General features: G+C 39.6%; 1 protein-coding gene across 1 annotated transcript; it reads left to right on the top strand.

Moving 5' to 3' along the window:
* Positions 1-4,823: 4,823 nt before the first annotated feature.
* Positions 4,824-12,390, top strand: LOC139416900 (tumor necrosis factor receptor superfamily member 14-like). The gene is made up of 9 exons (XM_071166069.1): positions 4,824-4,930; positions 6,808-6,938; positions 9,195-9,300; positions 9,392-9,673; positions 9,778-9,865; positions 10,002-10,183; positions 10,681-10,700; positions 10,852-10,900; positions 10,995-12,390. The coding sequence occupies exons 2-9, from the start codon at positions 6,909-6,911 to the stop codon at positions 11,033-11,035; spliced, it is 798 nt and encodes a 265-aa protein (XP_071022170.1). The 5' UTR covers positions 4,824-4,930; positions 6,808-6,908; the 3' UTR covers positions 11,036-12,390.
* The last annotated feature ends 566 nt before the right edge of the window (positions 12,391-12,956 follow it).

The raw sequence follows: 12,956 nt of genomic DNA on the forward strand, positions 1-12,956 counted from the left end.
AGGGTTAAGTGCCTTGCTCAAGAACACATTGACAGATTTTTCACCTTGATTGTATAGTTATTTGTGTTGTACAGTTCCTGTGTATTTTGTAGGTATTGTATTATACACATTATTCAATGTCATTAATCATTGTATTGATGTTTTTGATTCCATGGGTTTACAGTCTCTTCTATTGAATCAATTTGCTTCTCTGTAAGTCATGGGTTATGCTTATTTCACCAGCCATCAGTGCTCAGCCTATTGTTGCTGTAAGTGTATTTCTGGTGACTGATCCAATGTCCCCTCTAGGATTAAGAAATAGAGGATCTGCAATACAATTAAGCCAGCTAACTTTATTATGTTCAAGTGTCCCAATGATGTTAGCTACATTGTTAAAATGCTATTGAATAAAGCAAAATGTGAAAACTGCAAGTGTGTCAGTAGGTCTGTTTAGTTCATCTGTATAATGAACCTCCTGATATTTTCAGATGTGTATTATTGACTAAATTCCAAAACCATTTTTAATATCTTTAGAGATTCCAAACCAGAAGGATTATATTGACCTTCCTTTAAAAAGTGCATCCTTCCTTGAAGACTCACTGATTGGACAGGTGAATTGGCTCCACATGAGTTTCACCTGTCATTTATACCTCAAGGAGGAATGGAAGGCAGTGGCGGTCAGTGCCGTTTAAGATTAGGGAGGATGGTTTATTTGAATGAGTATAGCCTTATTTATATTACAGCATATTGATGACTGTCATTCATATTCCATTCACCCAGCTCAATGTAACGGGCTAGGTTTAGGCTACTACAACTCTCATTTCCCCTATACCCATCATGAGATTGCTACAACCTAGCCTACGATTAAAAGTTTACAAAGTAGGTGCACAAGTCGAGAAATCAAGGTGACAGACAGTGACTCATTCAATACGGCCTTGCACACTCTTTGCCTGCGTCTAGCTGATCTAGGGTGTAATCAATAGTCCAAACAACTGCAAACAAGTTTCTATTGGACAAATTCAAGAATGTTTATCCTCGTTTTGTTCCGTTAGCTGCTGTTTAAGAAAAAATGTTTCAACCAAATGACCAGGTTTAAGTGCCTTTGAACGGGGTATGGTAGGTGTCAGGCACACCGTTTTGTGTCAAGAACTGTGAAACTGAAGAAAAAAAATGAAAAGCCAAAATTGTAAAGAAAATAAATATTTAAAATGAGGAGCTGAAATAACCTTGGTCATCTGTGTTCTGTGTGTTTCTTTGTATTGAAGGCTGAGTTGATAGATTCCTGACCTCCAGACAAACTAAGGGAGTTGGAGAAGGAGGTGCAGGAGACGAGCCAGTAGATAGCCATGCTAGAAGAGGAGCTCCACAGGCTGAGAGAGGCCATGCTCTGAGTGGGGTCCTGACGTTATGTTATCTTCTTGTATAAGACCTAAAAACGAATCTTATCTTGCATGGTGGCCTTGTCTGTGTTTTGGAACATGGCCACAAACACAGCTCTTCCAGTGTGATTATACCTCTATCTGCTTCAGTTGTTTTTTTGTAATTTGTGAGAAGTCTTGCAGAGCTTTTAATGAAACCTAAAAGAAAGTTGTGTAAAAGAACAGTGACACAGAGCTGTCTTCAACACTGACTTGTAAAGGAAATCATTCAGCAATCATGATCAAAAACAGATCAAAATGAAAGACATTTTAGATGTACAGTATGGAGGCTCAGAATCCCTGCTTCAATGAGAGAACCTGAACGTGGTTGAGTCAAGTGAAGCAAGTCATAACCTCACAACTAATCCTGAATTATTTATATATTTTTTCGTGGTATCCAATTGTTAGTAATTACTATCTTGTCTCATCGCTACAACTCCCGTACGGGCTCAGGAGAGATGAAGGTCGAAAGCCATGCGTCCTACGAAACACAACCCAACCAAGCCGCACTGCTTAACAGTGAGCATCCAACGCAAAAGCCAGCCACACCAATGTGTCGGAGGAAACACTGTGCACCTGGCGACCTTGGTTAGCGTGCACTGCGCCCGGCCCGCCACAGGAGTCGCTGGTGCGCCATGAGCTTCTGCTCATTGGTTGACACTGTCCATGTCACCATGTCATGACATGCTAGAATATAATATATAATCTGTTTTGATGAGTCTGCACACTAGTTAGTCCATTGTTAGATATTACTGCATGGTCGGAACTAGAAGCACAAGCATTTCGCTACATTTGCATTAACATCTGCTGACCATGTGATCAATAAAATTTGATTTGATTTTAACAAAAGCCATGTTTATTATTTGACAGAGCATACTGTGCTTTCAGAAAGTATTCACACCCCTTGAATTTTAAGCCTGAATTTGAAATGGATTAAATATTTTCTTCCCCATCACCCATCTATACACAAAACCCCATAAAGAGAAAGTGAAAATATGTTTATTCTCATTTTTGCAAAATGTATTAAATATAGAACTATCTTAATACTTTGTAGAAGGGTCTTTCTATAAATAATGGGGCCAATGTGTGACATTAGCTTCGGTTTCTTCTGCAGGACCTCAATTAGGATGTAGACTTCAAGGCCTTCATGCAGCTGCTGAAGCATCGCCGAACGTTTTGTGGTTGCATGTAGCAAAATGTCTCTTTACAAAAGGAAACAGATAGAGACATGGACATTCATTGAGATTAGCATATCTTACTGCAGAAACCTTGGTGCTCTTGTATGAATGGTCATGATAATGTACTCCAAAAACGAATTTGTTTGAAACATATTAAATGAAATCACATGACACAAATTGTGGGTTGTTGAAATGTATGAATGCAATTTAAAATGTAATTTCAACTCAGATCAAATGTATCAACCCATGAAGGCTAATGGGTGCTTTGTTAAATAAGAAAACATTTCACATACCTTATTATGCTCTCCTTGTGATCCAAGTTGATGGGGCCTGTGTAGCCACAGTTGAGGAAAAAAAAACATTTTAAAGTAGAAATATAATGAAATAAACAGGCATTCTATTTTTGCTCTATTATAGTGGCCACTATAGACATCGATCAAGGGCACAAGGCTATATGTGTGCAAAAATAACATTCACTGAGTAAAAAAAAAATGTATTATCCCCCTCACTCACACACAAGTGTTACTGTCAAATTCAACACAACAAAAACAATATCTTTGGGCTACACTGAACATTATTACATTGTACACTTTCTGCCTGTGGACATCTGTTCTACAATGTGCAAGAAGAAGTGAGAAAGAGGGAAAGTGTGTGGTGTTCCTTTCACCTCTATAGTGGCATCCAGTTTAAGCCAGGCCCAGCTCCTGCTACACTTGATCACTGAATCCACTTGTTTAACAAGCAAAGCCTCATTTTCACCTAATTCTCTCATTCTGAAAATTAACCACATACTATAGAGGGAAAACATTAGTTAACAGATAGTGGTTATTTCGTTAGCTAGTTAATGTTTCACACAGATTGCCAGGTTCCAGTAAGCAAATAACGTTAACGCGTTATAACTTGAGGAACGGCAAGGAGTCGAATACCAAAACCGTGAATTTCGCAGAAAGGTGACTAGTTTGCATCACTGAACTACTAGCTATGTAGAGGTTGGACGGAAGACCGCCCAGTGCTGCTTACCTGAGACGCCATCACCACACAGTCCTTATTGATACTGACCTGACCAATGGAAAAGCATCCTCCACACCTCCCACTAAAGCCCGCCCACAGCTGTGGGGTCAAAAGTGCAAACGAGGAACCGGTGTTTCAATCAACAACAAAAAGGTTTCAAAAGCAAAAATAAAGAGGAACTGCAAGCAAAGAGAGCAGTCTAGCCAAAATGGAGGGTGGTTGATTGCGAAATTAAATTGGAGTTTAGTTTTCAAATACATTTTTTGTTCCTGAAATATTTTTGGGGAATGATATTAGAAAATATTTGATTGCACATTTGTAAATTAAAAAAAAAAACTTTGAAGCCCCGTTTTTAATTTCAAAATAATTATTTTTGATTGAAAAGAAAACCGTTTTGCTCTCGACAAAAATACAAATGTAAACCCATAGCTTGTGCCCATAGAAATAGACGGGGCGCGGGAGGTTCCACAATGCTGGAAAGGGGGTCAGAGTTAAAAAGTTTGGGAACACCTGGTGCAGAGACCATTGTACCATCTAAATCGCTGTGAAATATCTTCTCCATAACCGAAAACATTGTATTTTCAAAACTGAAAGTTGAAGACGCAAAACATTTACTTAAACAAGGGAAGCATAGAAATAGTGAACATACTGTATAACAGATCTACCGCTTCTTAGACTTGCTTTAAATTATAATGACAGATCTATAACTCAAATTTCTATGCGAATTTGGTCCGGTCACTTATTGCAGCTTTAAGGTTAGATAAGATTGGGGTTGAGGGTAGTGACATCCCCAGGATGCTGGATAGTACTAACCATGGAAAGTCCCTCAGAAACAAAAATGAAAGCTTTGGAGTTGAGGGCAGTGACGTCCCAAGGATCCCAGATTCCATGGTTATTGCTAAATCCCTCATAAACAAAAAGTAGTCTGAGTTCATATGGCAATTTGATTATTTTATACCTGGGTTTATCTCTGTGAGAAGTGATAGAATAGAGAGTTTGGGTGGTAGGTGTGCTACATTTATCAAAGAAGGTGTAGCACAGAAAGATGAATAGTTCCAAAGAACATGAATGCGTGGCAGTGGAAAAGGGACTAGTATTTCCAAAATGAAAATAAAAGACGTAAAACATTTATTTAAACATGAGAATCATAGAATTAGACTTGCTTTAAATGAGAATTACGGATCTATAACTCAAATGTATATGCACATTTGGTCTGTTCGCCCAAAAGGTACATACTGCAGCTTTAAGGGTTAAGGACGTTCCAAGGATCCCAGATAGCACTACGGCTGGAAAGTATCTCCTTCATTAAACGAAAGTGTAAACTACTCCGAGTTCATCTAACAGGTAAGACTGCTCTGTTACGTGTGTAAGAAAAGTGTATTCAATATTGATTAAATATGTATTAATATCGTATTTTGAAATATGATTTTCGTATTCGAAATTAACTGTTAGCTAAAGTGTTATTTTACGTTAGTTAGTGCTAGCCCTAAAGGACACGACGCTGTCCAGCCAAGACAATATAAGACAAACGCCAAGAGGCTGGTCAGCGTTGTTTTAGCTAGACACTTGCTTAAAGGGTAACATTAAGTAGCATAACCGTTACAACATCTAACATATGGCTTTGCATTAGTATAACTTGCGCATCAGAACTCCCAAAGCAAAGTGACACCTCACTTTTTTATATTTTGAGTTACATAAATCCGATCAGAATTCCCGAAGGTTCAATTTCGAAATTGGGTCTTCAGTTTCTCTCTTACATAACAATTTGTAACTTGACAGAAATGTCCAGATCAACTAGCCCATGTCAGCAAACATTTTAGCTAGGTTTTGTAGCCCATAGATTTTGTGGTAATGTTTGAGACACTCAAAGATGACATGAATACACATTAGATATGGAAAAATGTATAGAATTGCAAGAAAATGACCTTTTAAAACACCCAAATCTTCTCTGCACCCCGTGACAAAATTGCAGGAAATATGCTTTGAACCTGCTAAATTCTCTACACCAACAAGAGGGGTTTGAACAGTTTGTGTCATGAAGGGTGCTTGTGCCCATAGAAATAGACATGGGCGCGGGATGTTCCCCAATGCTGGAAGGGGGCCTGACTGAAACAGTTTGGTAACCCCTGGTGTAGAGAGTCATTGTACCATCTACACCGCTGTGACATGGTCTACATGAAAAAGAATGTGGACAACTGCTCGTCAAACATCTTATTCCATAATCATGGGCATTAATATGGAGTTGGTCCCCCCTTTGCTGCTATAACAGCATCCACTTGTCTGGGAAGGCTTTCCACTAGATGTTGGAACATTGCTGAGGGGACTTCAGCCACGAGGATTGGTGAGGTTTAGCGATTAGGCTTTGCTCGCAGTTGGTGTTCCAATTCATCCCAAAGGTGTTTCGATGGGGTTTGGGTCAGGGATCTGCAGGCCAGTCAAGATCTTCCACATCGAACTCGACAAAACATTTCTGTACGAACCTCGCTTAGGGTGTTGTCATGCTGAAACAGGAATTGGCCTTCCCCAAACTGTTGCTACAAAGTTGGAAGCACAGAATCGTCTAGAATTTCATTGTTTCCATATTAACAACCATGATTTTGGAATGAGATGTTCAACGAGCAGGTGTCCACATACACTACATTACCAAAAGTATGTAATAACCCCATCGTGACAAGAGCTAAGTCTTTGACCACACTGTGTCCTTATATTGGATGCCGTGGGGGCGGCAAGTAGCCTAGTGGTTAGAGCGTTGGACTAGTAACCGAAAGGTTGCAAGATCGAATCCCAGAGCTGACAAGGTCAAAATCTGTGGTTCTGCTCCTGGACAAGGCAGTTAAACCACTAGGCCGTCATTGAAAATAAGAATTTGTTCTTAACTGACTTGCCTAGTTAAATAAAGGTCAAATAAAATATTGGTGAGTAAAAAAAATCAACCCTTTTAACAGAAGGGCATACATTTTTCATCCAGCATGACACCACCGTTGTACTACAAATCACTGTGTAATACAAGGCATTTGGTTGCTAGGCAATGGGAGACAGCATTTTTAGGTTTTAACATGTTGGTTCACATAACACAGAAATGTTTTATTGCCATATACGATAAGACTCCATTGAACCAAAAATAATCAGCTCTAATTTAACGTTGGTTAAATAGTGTACGGAAAATATTTTAATATTGTATGATATTAAACTTTTCCAATTTTATTTGTGTGTGACTCAAGGTCGACATGAGGATTGACGACAACCGGGATGTTCTTAGTTCAAATCTAAGATTCCAGGGAGGTGGACCTTCTTCCACTGAGATGTTGAGGATTGGAGAACCATGGCTCAGTTTCAAAGCTTGATATGGATAGTAAGTTAAACGTTTGGGTTTTGTAAGCTTAGTAGCTTGGCATCATTTCACGCTACAGCAGTAAATGGAACCAGATAGTATGCTCAGAGTGTATACCAATGATGTACAGTGCATTCGGAAAGTTTTCAGACTCCTTCAGTGCCGTTTTTTCCCCGTTACAGCCTTATTCTAAAATGGATTAAATCAATATTTTTCCTCATCAATCTACACATAATACCCCATAATGACAAAGTGAAAAAATATATCTTATTTACATAAGTATTCAGATCCTTTGCTATGAGACTCGAAATTGAGCTCAGGTGCATTCTGTTTCCCATGATCATCCTTGAGATGTTTTTACAACTTGATTGGAATCCACCTGTGGTGAATTCAATTGATTGGATATGATTTGGAAAGGCACACACACCTGTCTATATAAGGTCCCACAGTTGACAGTGCATATCAGAGCAGAAACCAAGCCACGAGGTTGAGGGAATTGTCCATAGAGCTCTAAGACAGGATTGTGTCAAGGCACAGATCTGGGGAAGGGTACCAAAAAATTTCTGCAGCATTGAAGGTCCCCAAGAGCACAGTGGCCTCCATCATTCTTAAATGGAAGAAATTTGGAACCACCAAGACTCTTCCTAGAGCTAGCCGCCCGGGCAAACGGCACAATCGGGGGAGAAGGGCCTTGGTCAGGGAGGTGACCAAGAATCCGATGGTCACTCTGACAGAGCTCCAGAGTTCCTCTGTGGAGATGGGAAAACCTTCCAGAAGGAAAACCACCTCTGCAGCACTCCACCAATCAGGCCTTTATGGTAGAGTGGCCAGACGGAAGCCACTCCTCAGTAAAAGGCCCATGACAGCCCGCCTCGAGTTTGCCAAAAGGCACCTAAAGGACTTTCGTACCATGAGAAACAAGATTCTCTGATCTGATGAAACCAAGATTGAACTCTTTGGCCTGAATGCCAAGCTTAACGTCTGGAGGAAACCCAGCACCACCCCTACGGTGAAGCATGGTGGCGGCAGCATCATGCTATGGGGATGTTTTTCAGTGGCAGGGACTGGGAGACTAGTCAGGATCGATGGAAAGATGAACGGGGGAAAATACAGAGATCCTTGATGAAAACCTGCTCAGGACCTCAAACTGGGGCGATGGTTCACCTTCCAACAGAACAACGACCCTAAGCTCACAGCCAAGACAATGTTGGAGTGACTTCGGGACAGGTCTCTAAATATCCTTAAGTGGCCCAGCCAGAGCCCGATCAAACATCTCTGGAGAGACCTGAAAGTAGCTGTGCAGCTACGCTCCCCATCCAACCTGACAGAGCTTGAGAGGATCTGCAGAGAAGAATGTGAGAAACTCCCCAAATGCAGGTGTGCCAAGCTTGTAACGTCATACCCAAGAAGATTTAAGGTTGCAATCACTACCAAATGTGCTTCAGCAACGTACTAAGTAAAGGGTCTGAATACTTATGTGAATGTGATCAGTTTATTGTTATTTTTTATTTGATTCTTAAACTTGAAAAACAATAATCCTGTGTTTGCTTTCTCGTTATGGGGTGTTGTGTGTAGATTTGTTATGGGGTGTTGTGAATACATTTTAGAATAAGGCTGTAACATAGCAAAATGTGGAAAAAGTCATGGTCTGAATACTCTCTGAATGCACTGTATATTGGAAGCAGGAATAGGAATAGGAATGAACATTTTCCATTCAATAAAATGTTTCAAGGATCAAATTACTTGTATTTGAGTATTTATTTGTCGAAGTGGGGACAGTAACATTACTACAAAAAAATATTTTAATTAAAAACTTTTAACATAAAATAATTAATAAGTATGCATTTAGGTGTCTGTAATAGAATATAGGCTACTTATCAAAAATGAATGTAGACATTAATACATGCATTTCTATATTTTCTAAATCTTCACCAAGATGGCTGAATGTAGCTCAATTCAGCGTCTGTCAGTCATCCTGGGTTTATTCACATTTTCTGTGTCAAATTCTTGTTTTGAAAATTGTTTGGTCTTTGAACATTGGCTTGCAAAAGCTAATTTATTAAAAATGTTAAATCAATCTGTATGTAAATTTCACTGACATTTATTAATCAGAACATCTTAACTATGCTTTCTCTCTATTTTGAACTGTCAATCTGAACTCTCCTCCAGTTTCATCTCTACTTCAACCCCAAACTCTCTTCAACCCTGCGTTTGTCAATGTGAACCCCCCCCCCTATTTTTCAACAGTGGTAATGTGTTCATTTTCTCTATTTACAGATGAACCTAACTATCATTTTTACACTTCTAAACATTCAGCTCTCTATTGCATGTGGTAGAGCAGAGTACAGAACAGGTGTTGAATGCTGTCCTATGTGTTCACCAGGTAAGGACCAGCTCTGTATACTATATGGATTATTATGAAGAAAATACATTTCAATACCAATCAATCCATGACACTGACCTTTATCCCACAGGAAACCGGGTACATAAACACTGTACAGAATTTACAAGTACTTCCTGTGTCCCCTGTACCTACTCCACTTTCCTTGATGAACCCAATGGTCTTACAGCATGCATACTGTGTACAAACTGTGACCCAGGTTTTGGTTTGAAGGTAAAGCGGTCATGTAGACCTTCATCAGACACTGTCTGTGGGGCACTGGAGGGGTTCTACTGTCTAGACCCAACTAAGGAGGGTTGTAGAGCAGCCCAGAGACACAGCAGCTGTGAACCTGGTCAATACATCAGTCACACAGGTTGGTCTTCATGCAAATATTGACATTAGTACATGATTTATGCAATCATGAGTTAAGCACATCAAGTTATGATCCTTAATGAGTTTCACCCTGTGTTGATGCAGGAACAACGTCTACAGATACTGTGTGTTCTGACTGTACTGGTGACACCTATTCAAATGGATCATTTATATCCTGCCAGCCACACACACAGTAAGTGTGGCTCATGTACAATGGTTATTTCCCTCAAAATATCATCTAAATACTACAATATTAACATAGAAATATAAAACTGAATGTTGGATGACCGCATTGTCAATTTACCAGTGGTCTATTTCTCCTATTATAGATGTGATACCTTGAAGCTTCAGCAAATTAAACCTGGAACTCATTGGTCTGACTCTGAATGTGGACCACAGACCTCCCCTCCCATAGCAATAATATCTGCTGTGGTGGTGGTGGTGGTGGTGGTGGTACTAGCTGTGATGGCAGCAGTAGCTATTAGAAGAAAAATGAAAGGTCCTGTATCTGGTGAGATTATTTTGGGGCATTGTACCGTTTCATTTGTTTTAATTGCCCAGATGAACAAGTTAGAAACATCCAACACTGAATCAAATCACATTTTATTTGCCGAATACAACAGGTGTAGACTTTACCGCTTGCTTACGAGCCCTTCCAAATGATGCAGTTAAAAAATAAATACAAAATAGTAACGATGATTCAAATAAAATACACAAGAATGGAGCTACATACAGGAAGTACCAGTACTAGATCACTCAAGAATGATGCTACATACAGGAAGTACCAGTACTAGATCACACAAGAATGGTGCTACATACAGGAAGTACCAGATCACACAAGAAGGGAGCTACATACAGGACGTACCAGTACAAGATTAATAAAATGAAATGCACAATAATGTTCTGAATATCATGACAACACCCCTGTCAAACAGTATGTTATCAAGTTCCAAATTAGTTTCTGTCTCAATGTTGATTCTTGTACTTTTCCAGGGAGGACTTTTCCAGAGACACAAAGCCCTACAGAGGTATGTTAATGAATAGTCCCCCAATACCCACTTTATACAGCAGTATTTTCTATCATACTCAATGTGGTAAGGAGATGGCTGACAGGAATGTCTATTACCTCAAAGGTTGCACTTTTTAAAGTTTTATTGAGTTGAGGTTTCCTTTTACTAGGTATCAGACAGAGAGGGAACATCAATGCTGTTTGTGGGAACAAGAACAGGTAAGGTAGCCTATAACATCAGAATGGTGCAGTATACTTGTTCATGAATTTCAGCCAGATTTGAGCTAAAATGTGTCTTATGAATATTATACAGATTCAAGCCTCCAGGACATTCATCAGAACAATCCAGTCTAATGTGTGGTTCATTGGCTTGAAAACTAGACTAGGCAGTAGGGCCCAATTTCTGTCCACTACATGGTGAATGTGATCTAGACTCTGTTTTTAAATAGAAGTTGGAGGCTGACACATTTGTTTTGTGGTGTAAAGATTAAAAAGGTCATGACCTTGATAGACAGCCTGTCTTCCAATACTGGGGATGAAGATGGAAACCTTAGTAGGAGCCAGGTCTGTTCTGTTCTGGGAAAGGTCAGGTGTGTCCATGATTTCAAATGGTCAGTCCAAGTCAGTTGACGGTAATTGGAATAAAACACAAATGCCATTTTGTAAGACACTCCACCTGGTCTTTGAAAGCTGGTGCCAGATACATTGAGCAAATGCCCTTGAACTGATGAAGTCTACAGATCACAACATCTCCATGGACCTTATGGAACTTGTGATGTACTGTAGATTCTGTTGATACAAACTGTAAAGGACATACGAATGACATTTCCTGGACACAAATGGACTCCACTTGTTGAGTTACCATGGATTTGTATAACCCCACAGAGTAAACATCAAGAGGCAATGGTCCAGTGTAGGCTATGTTCAGTGTGACCCATTTATTTAGTTAAACTGTAATTTAACTAGGCAAGTCAGTTAAGAACAAATTCTTATTTACAATGACCGCCTACACCGGACGACACTGGGCCAATTGTGCACCGCCCTATGGGACTCCCAATCACGGCCGGATGTGATACAGCCTGGATTAGAACCAGGGACTGTAGTGACTCCTTGCACTGAGATGCATTGCCTTAGACCTGCACCACTGGGGAGTTTTGAAGCAAAGCAATGGGACAAATGTTTTGTTTACAATCCTCCTAAAATATATATTTTATTGTCACACTGGGATACGTGCTGTAAAATGTGTTGTTTTACATGGTCAGCCATAGTAGTACTCTGCCCCTGGAGCAAATTAGGGTGAAGTGCCTTGCTCAAGAACACATTGACAGATTTTTCACCTTGATTGTATAGTTATTTGTGTTGTACAGTTCCTGTGTATTTTGTAGGTATTGTATTATACTTTGCACATTATTCAATGTCATTATTCATTGTATTGATGTTTTTGATTCCATGGGTTTACAGTCTCTTCTATTGAATCCATTTGCTTCTCTGTAAGTCATGGGTTATGCTTGTTTCACCAGCCATCAGTGCTCAGCCTATTGTTGCTGTAAGTGTATTTCTGGTGACTGATCCAATGTCCCCTCTTGGGATTAAGAAATAGAGGATCTGCAATACAATTAAGCCAGCTAACTTTCTTATGTTCAAGTGTCCCAATGATGTTAGCTACATTGTTAAAAAATGCTATTGAATAAAGCACAATGTGAAAACTGCAAGGGTGTGAGTAGGTCTGTTTAGTTCATCTGTATAATGAACCTCCTGATATTTTCAGATGTGTATTATTGACTAAATTCCAAAACAATTCTTAATATCTTTAGAGATTCCAAACGAGAAGGATTATATTGACCTTCCTTTAAAAAGTGCATCCTTCCTTGAAGACTCACTGATTGGACAGGTGAATTGGCTCCACATGAGTTTCACCTGTCATTTATACCTCAAGGAGGAATGGAAGGCAGTGGCGGTCAGTGCCGTTTAAGATTAGGGAGGATGGTTTATTTGAATGAGTATAGCCTTATTTATATTACAGCATATTGATGACTGTCATTCATATTCCATTCACCCAGTTCAATGTAACGGGCTAGGTTTAGGCTACTACAACTCTCATTTCCCCTATACCCATCATGAGATTGCTACAACCTAGCCTACGATTAAAAGTTTACAAAGTAGGTGCACAAGTCGAGAAATCAAGGTGACAGACAGTGACTCATTCAATACGGCATTGCACACTCTGCCTGCGTCTAGCTGATCTAGGGTGTAATCAATAGTCCAAACAACTGCA

The sequence above is a fragment of the Oncorhynchus clarkii genome, chromosome 9 (genome assembly GCF_045791955.1).
Source record: "Oncorhynchus clarkii lewisi isolate Uvic-CL-2024 chromosome 9, UVic_Ocla_1.0, whole genome shotgun sequence".
In the NCBI taxonomy this organism is placed as follows: Eukaryota; Metazoa; Chordata; class Actinopteri; order Salmoniformes; family Salmonidae; genus Oncorhynchus; species Oncorhynchus clarkii.